At 43.8% G+C, this 16,097-nt stretch overlaps 5 protein-coding genes across 5 annotated transcripts; 4 read left to right on the top strand and 1 right to left on the bottom strand.

The window, feature by feature from the left end:
- Positions 1-38: 38 nt before the first annotated feature.
- LOC131266328 (N-alpha-acetyltransferase 40) lies at positions 39-808 on the top strand. The gene has a single exon (XM_058268798.1). It carries the CDS (start codon positions 125-127, stop codon positions 755-757), a length of 633 nt encoding a protein of 210 aa, XP_058124781.1. The 5' UTR covers positions 39-124; the 3' UTR covers positions 758-808.
- Positions 809-1,046: 238 nt separating this feature from the next.
- On the top strand, positions 1,047-2,719 carry LOC131266326 (zinc finger protein 260-like). The gene is made up of 2 exons (XM_058268796.1): positions 1,047-1,236; positions 1,300-2,719. The coding sequence occupies exons 1-2, from the start codon at positions 1,108-1,110 to the stop codon at positions 2,704-2,706; spliced, it is 1,536 nt and encodes a 511-aa protein (XP_058124779.1). The 5' UTR covers positions 1,047-1,107; the 3' UTR covers positions 2,707-2,719.
- A 144-nt stretch (positions 2,720-2,863) lies between these two features.
- Positions 2,864-3,921, top strand: LOC131267343 (putative RNA polymerase II subunit B1 CTD phosphatase RPAP2 homolog). Its single transcript, XM_058270198.1, has 3 exons — positions 2,864-3,028; positions 3,111-3,323; positions 3,402-3,921. Exons 1-3 carry the CDS (start codon positions 2,925-2,927, stop codon positions 3,802-3,804), a joined length of 720 nt encoding a protein of 239 aa, XP_058126181.1. The 5' UTR covers positions 2,864-2,924; the 3' UTR covers positions 3,805-3,921.
- Positions 3,922-3,946: 25 nt separating this feature from the next.
- Positions 3,947-7,254, top strand: LOC131267344 (uncharacterized). The gene is made up of 4 exons (XM_058270199.1): positions 3,947-4,026; positions 4,909-5,464; positions 5,927-6,454; positions 7,115-7,254. Exons 2-4 carry the CDS (start codon positions 5,371-5,373, stop codon positions 7,120-7,122), a joined length of 630 nt encoding a protein of 209 aa, XP_058126182.1. The 5' UTR covers positions 3,947-4,026; positions 4,909-5,370; the 3' UTR covers positions 7,123-7,254.
- A 1,137-nt stretch (positions 7,255-8,391) lies between these two features.
- LOC131263304 (RNA-binding protein 39) lies at positions 8,392-15,621 on the bottom strand. The gene is made up of 4 exons (XM_058265481.1): positions 15,329-15,621; positions 12,019-12,107; positions 11,053-11,950; positions 8,392-10,050 (listed from the first exon to the last, which is right to left on the bottom strand). Exons 1-4 carry the CDS (start codon positions 15,446-15,448, stop codon positions 9,418-9,420), a joined length of 1,740 nt encoding a protein of 579 aa, XP_058121464.1. The 5' UTR covers positions 15,449-15,621; the 3' UTR covers positions 8,392-9,417.
- Between the last annotated feature and the right edge of the window lie 476 nt (positions 15,622-16,097).

Here is a 16,097-nt window from a genome sequence, read left to right as displayed (position 1 = left end):
CTTTGATGCCAACTTTGCGCGCTTTGTCAGGTCAGGATTTAAATCCCACAACACAACACGCAGTGTTTTTCACGGGTCCGCCGGCGACTTCTTGGTATAAAATTTAATCTCATTCTAATTCACAATGTCGGTCACAGAAACAGTCACTAGAAACCAAGCAACCACGCAGCAAAAATGTCTTCAAGTGGCAAACCAACAATCAGACCCGCTCGCGAACTTCCCGGAGTATTTGTCGTACAAGTGCAAGCGTGAAGATGGAACAGAATTGCAGCTAGCTTTAAAATGCAAGAGGAAAGCGGAAACGGACCCGAAAGTAATAAAATGGGCTTTCAAACTGGCCGAGCGCAACGTGGGCCCGCAATACCGAGCGTGCAGTTTAGGATGGCAACCCAAGATCAAGCAGGCGGACTTGAACAAAGCATGGGCTCGCTATCTTGTAGCTACGGAAGTGGCCACCAAGAAGCCGATTGCTTACACCATGTTTCGGTTTGATCTCGACTATGGTCGCAGTGTGCTATACTGCTACGAGCTGCAGGTGGAAAGTGAATACCAGCGCAAAGGATTAGGAGCATTCATGATGAAAGCGTTGGAACGGATGGCTCAACATTTCTCCATGGAGCGGGTGGTGCTGACGGTGCTTAAGAACAACGAGGATGGTATGAGATTTTACCACCGACTAGGATACGAAGTTGATGAAATGTCTCCTGGAAAGGAAGAGAACGCTGCCTACGAAATAATGAGCAAATCAATGATGTAACTATCAGGGTTCTTTGACAAAATAAATGTTCTCGTAAGACTGACTCTAAGTCATTTTGTTGATTAAATGTGATTATTTAACGTTTGAGAAACATTTAAGTGGATTCGATAAAAGAATTGAACAACAATATTTTCTATAGACACCTGAGATATCCTTTTCACGCAAGGATTCTTTCTCTCAAAAGGAAAAAGGAAAGAAAAAGAAGTATTGATGTAAATGTCAGAAAAGGAATCACCACAGCTTTGCGATATGTTTGTTGATATCATCTGTAATGATGTAAATAAACAAACCCACAGCATCAAGCAAAGGATTTTAGAAAGTAAAAAGGATAAAGTTTCCAGGACATCAGGATGGAACACTTGTGCAGGGTGTGCCTGGAGTCAAATAACCCAAAGGACGACAAATTAGTGGAGCTTTTCCGATCATATGTTCACGGTGTAGCGATTGGAACTTTGTTACACGAGTTATTCTGTATTGAGGTTGTTTAGCCAGTCGTTGCCCAAGCATACGATTATTCTCATATTATCTTATTATTTTTGCAGATTGCAGAAGACGACAACCTGCCGCAAAGCATATGCCAACGATGTTTTATGGAATTACAAGTTGTTTTCGGTTTCAAGGATAAACTATTGATATCTGATGCAACCCTACGGAAAAGGTGTTCCGCTAAGGCATCCTCGAAAAATGAGGATCACTTACAAGACGAAACCGTTATTTCCTGCTCAGCAACGACCTCCAGTGAAATGATGGATCACGAGTATGCTACGATCGAGATAGTCTCCAATAGTTGCTGTGTTTGTGAAACTATTATTTGCGATTCAGAGCGAAGTGCTAATCATGGCGACGATTTATCTGGTTCAGAAGCTGCATTAAACAGAAAAATATGCTCTATATGTTACGAACGGCTCAACAGAGAGGAAGAAAATGACAATGCTGACAAATCCGTTTATACAGATGAGGTGGTTCTCTCTGCTTCCGTTGAGATGCAGCAAGGTTTGAATGAAGGTCAACCTAGTATTGGATCGAAATCCCAGAGATTTTGCTGTGTAACACATTGCAAAGAAGCATTCCGTCATGAATCGGAGCTGCTCAAGCACGCTCAAGATGTGCACTCGTTGAAGCTTCGATGGAACCGGGAAAGACAAGAGGCGGGTAAACCATTCAAATGCAACATATGCGAGCGTGCATTTAATTCAGCGAAAAACTTGCGCATCCATCAGTTTGTTCGAGTAAACCAGGACTGCAAACTGCACACATGCAAGGATTGTCCCTTCCGGGCAGTGAGTAATGCGCTATTGATTATCCACGAGCGTTCGCATACCGGCGAGCGGCCTTTTGGTTGTAGCCAATGCCCCAAGCGGTTTAACTCGGAGTTGAATTTAAAGAATCATCAAATTTGCCACAAGACCGAACGCTCTTTCGTATGTTCGTACTGCTCCAAACAATTCGCCCGCAAGCGAAACATGGAAGAACATATCCGATCGTGCCATTCGGATGAGAAACCGTACCACTGTGATGTCTGCAGTGCTCAGTTTAAGGTTCAGCAACACCTTCGACTCCATCGTCGACTGCACACCGGTGAGAAACCGTATAAATGTAGCTACTGTGCTAACAGCTTCTATCACATCTCGGATCGGAAAAGGCATGAAATGTCCCATACCGGAGAAAAGCCGTATAGCTGCAAAACGTGCGGAATGTCGTACACTCGAAAGCGTACGCTCATAATTCACGAGCGTACGCATACTGGCGAACGTCCTTTTTGTTGCAATGATTGTGGAAAAACGTTTCATCAGGCATCGTTACTGAAAAGGCATACTATTCGACATCATAGCTCGACATGTCCTGATACTTTTTCTTGTGATCCTAGCGTAAATGAAAGTCAGCAGGCGTCAATGAATACAGAAAAGACATTCATCATCGAGGGTGTATATAGCATGCATAACGTTTAATAAACCAACTCTATTTATTAATCGTGTTTACATAAAATAACAAAAATTAATTAGAAACATAACCGCCGCTTATTTAATCCTTTTTCGTTAAGTATGAAATCATACGCGTTTAATTTTCACTGGGGGAAGATGTCAAAGGAACATATGTTTACAAACAGCCTCCGTCGTTAATCCTCGGTGATCTCTCGGAAGTGGGACTTTATTTTATTGATTTCGCTATGTTCAATGAAGAATTGAATGTGTTTCCAACGGAGCACATCCCTAAGGAACCTACTGCGAAAATAAATCGTGCTACTCTTCCTCGGCGTGCAAGGAATTTTAGGTAATTTAACTGGTTTATTTGTACGCTACCCCTTGTAAGCGATACGCAATGCTAACATAATGCCCTCATACTTTGTCCGCAGCAAAGAACAACTTCAAAGGGCTCTTCGGAAGAAAAAGGAATGCAACGCAAAAGCACAACGTGTGGTGGAAACCCTGATAGAACCAGGGCGAACGGAGGATGAATATCTTGCGCTACTAAAGGACATTAATCAATGCCACATGGACGACATCGTGCAAGAGCGAGCCATTGAGAAACTTTGTGGCTATCCGTTGTGTGATAATGAGTTGAAGAAGTAAGATCTGGAAAAAAACAACGCCAAATCTGTACAACTTTTTCCTAAATGACCCTTATATTTCTACTCTCTTTGTAGCATCCCGAAGCAAAAGTACGCCATTTCCGTTGCACACACCAAGGTGTATGATATTACCGAAAGGAAAAACTTTTGCAGTGGCCAGTGTTACAAAGCATCTAATTACGTCAAACAGCAGATGCTTACAAGTCCGTTATGGCTGCGAGATCAAGAGGATATCCCCAACTTTCGACTTCTGAATGGCAGGCAGCTGATCTACCGGAAAACGGACGTTGCGAAGCCTCTATCAATGATGGAGGTTCAGTTTGGCGAGCTGAAAATTAAAGAACGGAAGTATAACGAGGAAGAATTAAAGGAGAAACTTGGTGAAAATAGTGAAGAACAAATCGATGTGCACGACGAAAGCTTAGAAGAAAGTTCAGATGATAAATTGAATGACGTATTATCTAAACTTGAAATTTAAATGATTAAATGTAATTAAATGTGATAAATAACTTACATTGCATAATTAAAGCACAAATTTTCCATAACTTTTTAAACTGATGTTGTCTCTGAAATCGGCTAGCTGCAGGGATTGATGTCGTCACTTGTCATAATATTTTGACTTTATTTTTCAAGGTGTTGTTGATAGTACGGTGTCTCCAGTGTTTTATTTAAATTGTTAGTGTTTTAAAGAAATTAGCATGTAAGTAAGGATAGTTTAGTGATCATAAACTAGGGACTTTGTAACTTTTAATCTTTTTATCTATAATTGACAAAGTAAAATCGATTTGTAAAAGGTGTTTGGAAGTAGTGACTCCAGGGCCAGGCCGGGAAATTGCACAAGAATGTTTTTCGGTATATTCGAATGATAAGGCAATCTGTTACTGATTTCATAAGCTACATTCGAATGCAGAGGGTTATTTTTAACACGTACAGTACATACCAGAACAGAAATTGCTGGAATTGCAAATGTATCCTCAATGCCATGGAATACGATGCGCTCGTCCATTGGATACTTTCATAATAAAGTCAACACTGGACTCGGGTTGCGATAGGAAAAAAAAAAAACATAAATGGCGTTCGCTAAATTGATTCAATTCCCTTCCATTAACTAAACCGGCGTGGTTTCGCATCCACAGGATACCAGTACCAAGTGCGAACCGGTTTGTACAGATCACGCACTGATCAGCTGACAACGTCGTGCAGACTGGTTCCCGGTTTATGTCCGCCGGTTTTAGCACGGCATCGTTACGAATGGTTTACGGTTCATAGCACTCTCAGGGGACGGACTTTGGCCGGCCTGTATGTAGAGACTTTCTTTCCATTTCCACCAAAAATATAAGAAAGCATCTGTTGTGTCGGTGATCAATCAGCTGTCCGTCAATTTTCTATCCGCTGAGCTGAGGTGTAAATGACGGGCGAAACATTATTTTTAGTCGCACGCTAAGAATGCTCGACCGTTGGCCTTGTATTCGAAAAAGTGGAGCATACAAACACTGGAAGTTTTCTCCCAGAGAGGAAGCCAGAGGTGTGGTAGAATTCCTCAAGTAAAACGATTCGGCATTTTTCCTCAATGTCTTCATAGATGCAGTAATCGGATACATAGAACTCCGCGGGAACATCCAACAAAGACTCAACATCGTCGGCACGTACACATATCCATCGTCTCATCTTCGCAGCACGAAGGGGGAGCTGAAACACCGACGGAACACGGAATTGAGCAAACAGCACGGAACGGGACGCGGGGGGCGTTCATAAAGACAAAGTTTTGCGTCGTGGGTAAGCGTGGTCGCAAAAACGGGTTCCGCCGTTCCTCAGTCACTGATGAGCGTTGTTCGAGTGCGGTACATACTTTCGGATACCAACGGAAACAGAAGTTTGCCAATCAGGCGCGAATAGTGTACGTGACTTCAAAGAAACACACCAAACAATTCCACCTAGACCACAGCCTACTAGTTTTTAGGGTCTGGTTCAAGGGCAAGGTTTAACAAGTTAATAGCTCGCGAGTAGTTTTCGGGTGGCCACTTTCAGCTGACTCGGGGGAGAAATGGCGCAGCAAGTGCAGCAAGTTTTCAAGGCCGCCCTGGCCAAAACGGCGGGCCAGAGAGCGATGTCTACCGGTGTCATCGGCACAATGGAAGGTGAGTAAAATTGTTCCGTTTCGCATTCTGTATGTTCCTGAAAAAATGAATTAAACCGGTTTACTACATCGCAAAACACGAAAATGGCGTATCGTATGTAGTTGCAACTTTGTTTCTGTTTTGTAATGTAAATGCATTCGCCTGGAGAAGGAGGAAGAATAGAAGCTTCTTTGTATCATACGCTGCTTGCATTTGACCTTGAATTGGAATGCATAAAGAAGTGCATTACTAAGCAGTTTCTAGACATGATAGATACATTAAATACAGATGCGAATGTAACAAGTTCTGAACTAATAGTAATGGATTGTGGTAATTTGAACATGGAGCAAAATGCAAAGCATTTGCTTAGTAATATATCATAAATGCACCGAGAAATATACGTTGGATTGTAGTATAACAATAATTGCTCTTTTGAACAAATAAACTCACCTTTACGCATTTTTGTCTTTATTTTTTTTTTAGGTCCCGCTGGAGTTGCGGCGTTGAAGAAAGCGACGGCTTCGCATTCGTCCGGATTGCACGTGTCGGTGCAGCGAACCTATCCGCTAGCGGCCGTCCTTCCGCTTCCGCCGAACATCGATGCAACCGAAACGAGCAGGTTCTCGCCGCTCCGGTCGCGCGACATTAACGCTTCGGCCATGCTGACGCACCAATCGTTGGCACCGAATCCGGTTGATGTTGCCGCCGTTAACGGTACGATCGATGTGACGGTGGATCAGAGCCAGGGCAGGTCGGGTACGTTCGATCCGCACGTGGAATCGTACGACTGTACCGGCGCCGTCAGCCTCAACTCGGCCATGCAGAGCAACGTGCCAAGCCCGTTCGGGGGCATGCACAAGTTCACGCATCTAAACATGCCGGGTGGTGCGTGGGCACAGGAGAGCAAGTTTTTGTCCCACGAGCTCAACTCGTCGCACTATACCAATCTGCGGCAGGAGGTGCGCTCCGATTGGGGCACCTACGAGGATCGTCCGATCGCGAAACCGGAAGGTATGCGCAGTGTGTCGAACGGCGTAGGTTCACCGTCGCATCTAGGATATAATCTTAGCACGAGCTCGCATCTAGCTGGCTCGTTCGTTCGCTCCCGGAATTACGCTGACCTTGCTTGCCTCAGCATTCGGAGAGCGTTCTCCATCAGTTCAGTACACCCATTGGCATTTTCCTTACCGCTTGCAACTAAATCCCCTCAGGCTAACCCAACAGCGGCCAGTGACGCACAAAATTCGAAAGGTAACGCTCAAACCACTAACGTGACTAACGAGGAACGGCGCCCCGAAGACGGATCAGGCCCCGTCGTCTCGCGCAAAGATCGCTTAAAGAAGGCGATCAAAGAGTACGGTTCCACTGTGCTCGTGTTCCACGTCAGCATCAGCTTGGTCTCGTTGGGTACCTGCTATCTGCTGGTGTCGAGGTTTGTACTGTACTCATCCTCTCATAACCGAGTGGAAAAGAAATATTTACCGGGTTACTAGATGCCGCATTCTACACTGTTGTATAGTTACGTTGTTTTCGTTTCAAACCAAACAAACTTTTGTCGAGCACAAGGGTTTAATTTTGTTTCCAGTTATCTACAACCAATTTATCATTCTCAATCAATTAAATAATGTTTCTTCTCAAATTTGATCTCTTTTCTCTCCGTCCCTCCTACAGTGGAATAGATATGGTGGCTCTGTTGGATCGCATGGGCTGGGGAGACTCGGCGCTGGCAAGCAAAGCCGGTGCCGGTGCCGGCACATTCGTCATCGCTTACGCTATCCACAAAGTTTTCGCACCGGTTAGAATTAGCATTACGCTTGGCGCCACGCCACTGATCGTGCGGTATCTGCGCCGGAAGGGTATCCTGAAGCCACCGGCTTCGGCACCCTCCTCCTCTACCTCCACCGCTGGCAAGGGAGAACATCCTACAAATTAATATGGAAAACGTGTGATGTATAGAGTGTATATTTTTGTATTTGAAAATCATTCTGTTAACATTCAGCAATAAAAGAAGACAAGTGAAATGAAACATACGTTTGGTGTAACAAAAAAGGTGATGTAACGTGCATGTTTAAAGGGAGACATCAAATTGTTACGTAACGACGGCATTCTTGTGTTTTTTTGCGTGTCATTTCCCTCATCATCCTACAGTTTCATCGAGTTATTTCTAACTAAGTTCGGTTTCGTTTCGGCTGGCCCGTTCGACGACGGGTGTCTGGTCAGAGAATCATTCTGTAACTATGTCTATTTTTATGAGAAGTCCAGCCAACTCGAATCCGTTCAATTGTTCCATTGCCACTATTCCGTCCTCAACGTTGTGGAACTACAATGAGATCAACAAATTTGGATAATATCGTTGCTATTGTAGGAAAAGTTGAGAACAATGAATTTCCATAATCTTTTCAATACAAACTGTTACGAATCCATATCCTTTCGAGAGTCCAGTGTCCAAATCTCTAACCAGTTGAACGTTGTCGATTTTGCCAAAAGGCTCGAAGATGGATCTCAGCATATCGTCCGTGATTTGGGAATGCAACGAGGCAACGCGTAATCGCATTGGTGCTGTAGGGTTCTCCGATGAAGGGTGGACGTTCATTTCGTTTCTCTATACACCTATACAACATACACAGATTATATTAATTGGAATCTACAGTATTTATGGTTCACTTAATGCATCCACTAGTGACAGGGGAGTTGACATCTAAAAAAGTGTCAGACTGAGCCATTGGCACATAAATTGATATCAAATTCAGAGTGCTAACAACCACTAATGGTAACACCCTTTCATTAAACCAACATTCATTAAATTATCATGTTCGCATGATCAAAAAGCTGGAATCCACTATTTAAAGACTAATGGTAATGCGGTTGTAAGCGTTTCGGAGATACATTGATCAAAAACCCTGTGACACGACCAGCTCCTTATTTTATGGTTTATTTTTTCTCGTTCTTTCTTTGTTTGCAGTAATTGTCTTCCATATGATTTTCCTTATTACCTAATAATCGGTACACCATACTCGGTGTATCCTGACCATAAAACCCTTAATGTTATCCGCACAGTCGGTGTGCCTAGTAGTAAATGACACCATTTGCAATATATCAAGTACATTTCACCAAGAGACTAATTGAACCTGCTGTATTCCTTTTCCTATCGCTAACTTATACAATTTTTAGTTGTTGCTGCTGTGTGGTTTAAATCGAACGGCCGAGCGAAACAAAAACCGTTTTTCCTGTGTACGACATAACAATTAATTAATTTACTTGTACCATCCATTCTTGCTACCGGCAAACTGTAGGCCAACAGCAACCGGTTCATGCCTGAAAAGAAAACCTATCTGGGTGATGCTCTGTACCGCACAAATCAAGCGCGCCACCATTCTGCTTCCATTTTTGTACGATAATGGTTTGATCTGTGCACTATTATGGTTACTATATTTTTTCAAGCTATGATCAGTAAATTTTCACTAAAACAAGCCCGTTTCCATAATGAAATCAAATCATAATCACTAACCTATATTTTTACAATAAAACATGCAATAGTATCCAGTCGTTGTTGCCTTGTAACCGATCGTGGAAAAGGGCGCATACTTTTGCCGTGGTATTATGTCTTGTCGTACACTGTTACTGCCGGGATGCAGTATTCAAACCTGAAACGGGATCTTAAAAACGGCAAATCTTCATATCACATATTTTTACAAGGGACAACAAATTGAGAACGTGTTTTTTTTTGTTTTAGACAAACCTATTCAATCCAAGCATATTTTTGCCTGAGATCACCTCTATGTCTAAAGCGTTTAACATAGTTTCATTGCCAAATATTGCATCTTGGAACGTGTCCAAGCATTGATTGATTTGCAAGCGGGTGAATAAACGGAAAGTTCTATTAGTAAAAGGTCCCTAAACGTAAAACTACCCCGCGCGTATATTCGATTATATACACCGAAGCATGACCATATCTTTTGCTATATGACTCCTCTTCAACCGGATCGCTTTGGCTGAAGCAACGAGACCGCCTGGGCTGCGTCGGGGAAAAGGTTGTAATAGTTGATGAGAGGAACGTAAGCGGCGCCAATGACGCGCCCGGCAAACCATCGTCCGTGAAGGGCATTGACCGCCAGCACCGCCGTCGCAATGCTCGGACACTTCACGTACACATTGCCCGCCGGTGACTGCTTATCCACGTAGACGTGCTGGACACCACCGTGCTTGTTGCACTCCTCTATCACGTCATCCTGTATTTCCACGTCCCAGCTCGGGTTTGTTTCCGTGGCCGGATCGAACATGTTCGACAGCAGGAAGCATTGTGTGGCGATGGGCGGTGACTGCTGGATTGGCTGCAGCGGGGCGGGTTGTGGGGCTGTCGCGAGCAGTGCATCGGCTGCTGCGCGCGGAACAGCAAGACCGGCGCCTTCGGCCAGCTTGAACATCAGCTGCAGTCGTCCGGTTGCTCCGAGCTCGATGCCACTGCGGTCCATTTCGTCCGTATCGAGTGAAGCGTGCGTGGTCACATCCAGCCGTTCCGTAACGTTGCCCACCTTCATAGGGCGTCCGGCTAGCTCGAATCCGTTCAACTGTTCCAATGCCTTCTTCGCATCGTCAGCGTTGTGGAACTGCAAAGAGAATAAGATAATGTTGTTAGCCCTTTTAAAAAACTATTCAAGGAAATTTGCTTGTATTTGTAGTTGTGTTTGATTATTTAATTGTCTGACCTCACATTAGAGACGATTGATTTCTATACGATACAAGTCGAAAGAAACAATCAAATATTTGCAAGATCGACCCCATCTCACATTGGAGAAAGAATTCAAGTACTTTGGCATACTTTAGCCCCTCGATTGCAAACCAACAATCACAACCAAGTCAAGGGTATGCATAATATTTAAGTTGTGTGAATGCAATAAATTTCTAGATGTTTGATTATTTAATTGTCTGACCTCACATTAGAGACGATTGATTCCGATACGATACAAGTCGAAAGAAACAATCAAATATTTGCAAGATCGATCCCAGTCTCCGATGGAGACAGGATTCGAGTACTCTGGCATACTTCAGCCCTCGATTGCAAACCAACAATCACAACCAAGTCAAGGGTATGCATAATTTTTAAGCTATATGTTCTGTGTGTGAACGCATTTCGTATCCTGATGTTCGCATATTTTATTGTTTGATCTCACATTAGAAACGATTGATTCCTATACGATACAAGTCGAAAGAAACAATCAAATATTTGCAAGATCGACCCCATCTCACATTGGAGAAAGGATTCAAGTGCTTTGGCATACTTTAGCCCCTCGATTGCAAACCAACAATCACAACCAAGTCAAGGGTATGCCTTATAAGTCAGATAGGATTGCAGAGCACACTATTAGCAAAGAAGTTAGTTCGTTCGTTGTAAAACTTCGGTATGTAAAACGATAGAACCTCGAGTGAAAGTAAAATCAAATAGGACCAAAGTCTATTCTCGTCCTTTCGGATCAAGAATTCCTTATGCTTTAGCATACTTTTGCCCCTCGATTATAAACTGATAATCATAATCAAGTCAAGGGTACGCATATTTCCTTTCGCAGTTCGTTGAGTCATTCTCGCAACGGGTAATTCGAAACTATACTTACTGTAATAAATCCGTATCCTTTCGAGCGTCCAGTGTCCGCGTCCATTATCAGTTGAATGTTGTCGATTTTGCCGAACGGCTCGAAGATTCCGTTCAGCATATCTTCCGTGATGTTGAAATGCAACGAACCGACGTACAAACGCATCGGTCCGGTCGGATTCTTCGGTGGCGCGGCCGGTGGCTGGCTCGCCATGCGATTCTTTTCCGCCTGCGTGTGTTGCACACTGATCGGAATGCCGAGCAGCTTCTGTCCGGACAGACCGAGGGCGAGGGCCACCGATTCGGGATCCTTGAACTCGATGTACGCAATGCCTTTGAAGCGTTTGGTTTTATTGCACGTAATCAACCGCACGTCGCGCACCTTGCCCACGCTGGAAAAGAACTCCTCCAAGTCGCGGGCGTGAATACGTTGGGAAAGCTGCATACAGAAAACCGTCCGTGCATCCCGATCCTCCTGAGTCATCTCTTCCGGTGGCGATCGGTCACGATAGTATCCGCCGGATCCTCCCCGTCCCCCTCGTCCCCGGAACGGCCTCGGAGACATGGAGCGTCGCCGTCGACCACCACCAACTTCTCCACCTCGCGAACGGCTGCGTCGACGATAGTCGCGATCACGTGAGGAGCGTCGTCGATGATCGCGATCCCGGGAACGCCGCTTCTCCACAGCTGCAGCATCTCGGCGATGGTGATCGACTTTAACGCGTTCCTTCTCCTTCGAACGATCCTTGGAACGTTCATGGCGAGGCGAGCGCGATCGGCTACGTTCTTTCTCTTTGCTCCGCCGCCGTTGTTCCTTGTCCTTCTTCGTCTTGTCGGACGATCGCGAGCGATGTTTCCGGGAACGACCCTCGCCATCACGTTCTCGATCCCGTTCGCGTTCACGATCCCGACTGCGGTGACTGCAAAAGTGCATGAAACCAATAATCAATAAAAGATTCTTTATGCCTTATCGAGAAGAACTACTTACCGGGATGATTTGCTATGCCCATTTTCTTTAGATTTTTTCTCCCCGTTGCTGGACACCGTTCCGTTGTTGTTGACCGGGGATGCTTCCTCCTGCAGAGACCAGAGAGCCAAACCAAGCGTTTTGCGTTCGCAGCCACAGCGTCAAACAGTTCACAATCAATTGTACCGAGAAGATAAGGTCGTATTCGATAAAAATAAAATTGATGCATTCGGGTTTCGGTTTGCATTGAAGAGTAGAGTGAAGGAGGTTGTTGTTTGTGTGTTGCGGGACGCGTAACACAGGCGTACGAACGGTGAGAGAGAGAGACAGAGATGAAGAATAAAAAAAGAAAACAACAAAAAGAAAGGGAAAGAGAAAAAAAACAATAAAACGGATTAATGTTGTGCGATACGTTCATCCGGAAAAGGGTGCACTCTCAGAGGTCCCGAGTGCTGGGAAACGTGTTTGTCGGCAGCCGCTAGGAAAATGATCTCAGTCAGAGTGCATTCGGCCCATTTGCAGCAGGAACGATATGTAAATAAAGAATATGAGAAGTAATGGAGAGAGAGTTGGATGTTGTGTGCCATAACGTAATGGCCTTCGATCGCTACCGACGTGCTTTTATGTTCTCTGCATGGAACCCAACACATCGCTTCACGTGTCTCGCAGTATGGATCTTCGCAAGGACACCCCACACCACCAAGTGTACGAGAAAACCTACGCAGAAAAAGGAGAAAAATATCGACCAACACTGATTTTGCTGGAGCCTGATTTGGTTTGTCCCAGTAACTCTCCCCGTATTTCCAGAAAGCAGGATGATTTTTGCGATGCGAACCTGATGGACTAAGATAAGGACGGAGGATTCTGCAAATACAATTACACACTGTATTCGGTTAGGGAACACACAAAACTTACGGTTAAGGATCGTGTGCATCGGAGTTCTACGAACTGCATGGTTTGAGTGATAGGTATAAATGTCGGTAAGCTATTGATCACATAGTAACTGCCTTTTTCTTATCGGTATCGGGGGGGTAGCAGAGAGCCTTGCGTGAAGCACGCATATCTTCCCTCCGCATACGACCAACCAGCCAGAGGAGTTCCCGAGCATCAACGCAAATTGAATGCAATAGGATCTGCAAAATGAAAATATTGCTCTTAACGCTGCTCGCATAGAAAACCAGTGTTTCAAACAAGCACATATCGAAGAAATGTTTGGCTTATGCGTTTACTGTATCATCTCGCCTCGCTCGAAACGGTTCACCGTAGGAGGAAAACGGAAAATTCCGTAGAGGGCATCGCAATCGTAAGGAAGGCAACAAACAAATAAAGGCGGGCCTTACTCAACCCTCGACCTTGGCTGGTGGTGCAGTCGGGAGAGGCCAATAATCTGGAACGAATCGGTTCAAAAACATCAAAGTGAAAACGCATCACCCGTCGTCGAGGTTCATCGATGCAAATTGAGTGGCTGTAGTAGTGACCGGGTTTTGCGAGAAGATTCGCAAATCGCAAAGACGACGACGACGACGACGATGACCATCGGAACAATCTCTCGCGAACCTAGAAGAAACCGACAGAGAATTAAGGTGGAGTATGAGCCCCAGCCAGTCGCTCCCAGTGGACGCCAACGGCTCGTGTTGCTCGTACCATATTTGCATGGTAAGTGAAGGAGTCTAAGTGTACCTGTAAAGAAAGCAACGTATACCCAAACATATTTCCACTTTGTCCTCTTACGTTGCGACGCGTTCAGCGATGATTCGAAAGGGTTCCATGGGTGAGTCGATATCTAAAACGAGTAGAAGCTAAGCGATATCCGTCCATTCTTCTCCTCATAATTGTTTATGAGACTGCTTTATAATTTCTTATTACATCTTGTCTTTTTTGCAGCCTTGTTGGGCAAGCTAGTAGAAAAACATTGGCAACATAATTTACATACACACTAGTGTGTCATACTTTCAAAAAAGCTATTGTTTTGTTTGCAGTTGTTAAACTCCAACAACATTGTACATCGTTCTAGGATGATACGCATATTCGATTTTTTCCTTTTATGTGGATAATCTGACAAGACTTTTGCTGTGACACTCTTTAATGATGAAGAATTCTATATATTGAGAGGAAAGATAGGAAAACGCGAACCGCATGAACGGAAGAAGTGCGGAAGTTGCGGATGGTTTTGTCACCGCCGCCTCCTACGGTTCTTCGTTCGTACGAGCTCGATTATTTGGGATGTGTTGTAAAATGCGTACTTTTTAGTCTTTTGTTCGTTGCTTGCGCATGGTTCATTTCTCCTAGAGGACCAATATTGCAAAGGAGATCTATGGTGACTGATCTATCATAGCTTTATATTTCATGGTTTTTTCTTTTGCCTACTAAGAATCCAACCAGCAGACACAGAGCAGCTCATACAGAGATCAGCCTAGAAAAATAAAGAGAAAGTTCCACTTTAATCACTTCAGTTCTGTCCGATTCACGGGTATCGATTTGTAAGGGGGGAAGGGAGAGTGATAGATCGCTTCTTGAGGGTGGTAGCTATCTTGCAAAACGGATTAAAAAGAAACGATTTATACGGTGTAGGATGGGGGGGAGAGAGCAAAAGTTTTGATCCAGAACTGGGTTTGTTGATTTTCATTTTCGACTCTTCAACTTTTATCGATGATGCTTTCATTCGTGAGGCCCGTTTTTATATAACCTACTGTAGCGAGAGAGGGGGGAATCGGATATTTGTAGTATTTTTGATGGGTTTTGTTTCGTGTATTAATTGGTATGTACCTTTGTCATGGAAGCTGAATACACACACTCTCTGTACCAAACTCATACCGGAACCTGACATTAGTATCGTCTATAAAATGCAGAAACGAGGAAAATTTATATCATTTACCTTTGCAATAGAATGAAGATGTTGGTTGAGAAGTGGTTGTTAAAAAAGAGCTAGTATTTGGTGGTTTTTCTTACATACTTTTTCGTCTTCACTTACATACTACGAATATACTTTAACATCGACGCTTCAACTAGAACGCTTAGGAATTGTTCACGGTGCATTTTTGTCATGGTGCTAAATTGTCTAGGAGCATCTCTATTTTATTTGGAATCATTGCCAGAGCTATCGGGTGGTAAGCAAATAGAAAAGTAACACAGAAGGTTCCACCTTTGGAACTTTCTAGTTTACTTTCCTTTTCTTCTACACCCAGCGCGTGTTCTTCCGGGTACAAGCGATCTAGGCAAGATGTAACCTTTATTTCCGTACTCACTAATTTCTAGCGACGAGAATAGCGCAAGTAGTGCTTGAAAATAACAATCACACAGATTATATTAATGCCCAACCTTCGGCACTTACCTCCTTCTTGTACGGTGCTTCAAGCAGCTCCTCGACATTCAGCTCGTCGTCAGCCGCCATCTTGTTAGAGAGGTGTTCTTTTCGTGGCTGTTCGTGGTCGTAAAACGTGCTGCTTTTCATTCCGCACAGGGGCTCAATGCAATAGACTTTGCTCGCTGTTGACGCACGGTATGTTAAGGTTTATGAAAACGATAGTTTTGCAGGGTTTCAAAGCGCGTAAATCAGTTAATTTTCCGTACAAATTTCACTTCACCAACTTAGCAACACAATGCTCGAAGCAATGACGTCTGTCAGATTAGGTGGTTCCGATGGCTAGTGTTGGCAGCATCAAGATTCCGAAGATTCGTAGATTCAATCACTTGATCAACATTGGTTTTAATTGTTACTTTAACAAATGATATGAAAAATTGGCAAGTTTGGTAAGCACGCATTATATGACGAATTGGGATTCGGATTCGAATATCCGCATCTCAGAATGGATTTTAATCAAAAGATTCGAATCCCTCTAGGGGTTCAGTTTCCCCATCACTACCGATGGCAAAGAACTCAGTTCTCAGGCAGTTTATACGCACGGATTGAGTGAAGGGAGTTTGAATCGTTTTAAACATACAGTTGAGGAAAACGTGTTTATTGATAGTTTATTGATTTTTCTTTATGATATGCATTTTAAACAATAAATATAAGACAATGCATTATTCTATGGCTTAATTCTCTTAATTTTCATAGCTAAACATGGTATGCCCTTTTAAATCCGATGTATCCTTGTTTT

This window comes from Anopheles coustani, chromosome 2 (assembly GCF_943734705.1).
Source record: "Anopheles coustani chromosome 2, idAnoCousDA_361_x.2, whole genome shotgun sequence".
In the NCBI taxonomy this organism is placed as follows: domain Eukaryota; kingdom Metazoa; phylum Arthropoda; class Insecta; order Diptera; family Culicidae; genus Anopheles; species Anopheles coustani.
This window is presented reverse-complemented; position numbering and strand designations above follow the sequence as displayed.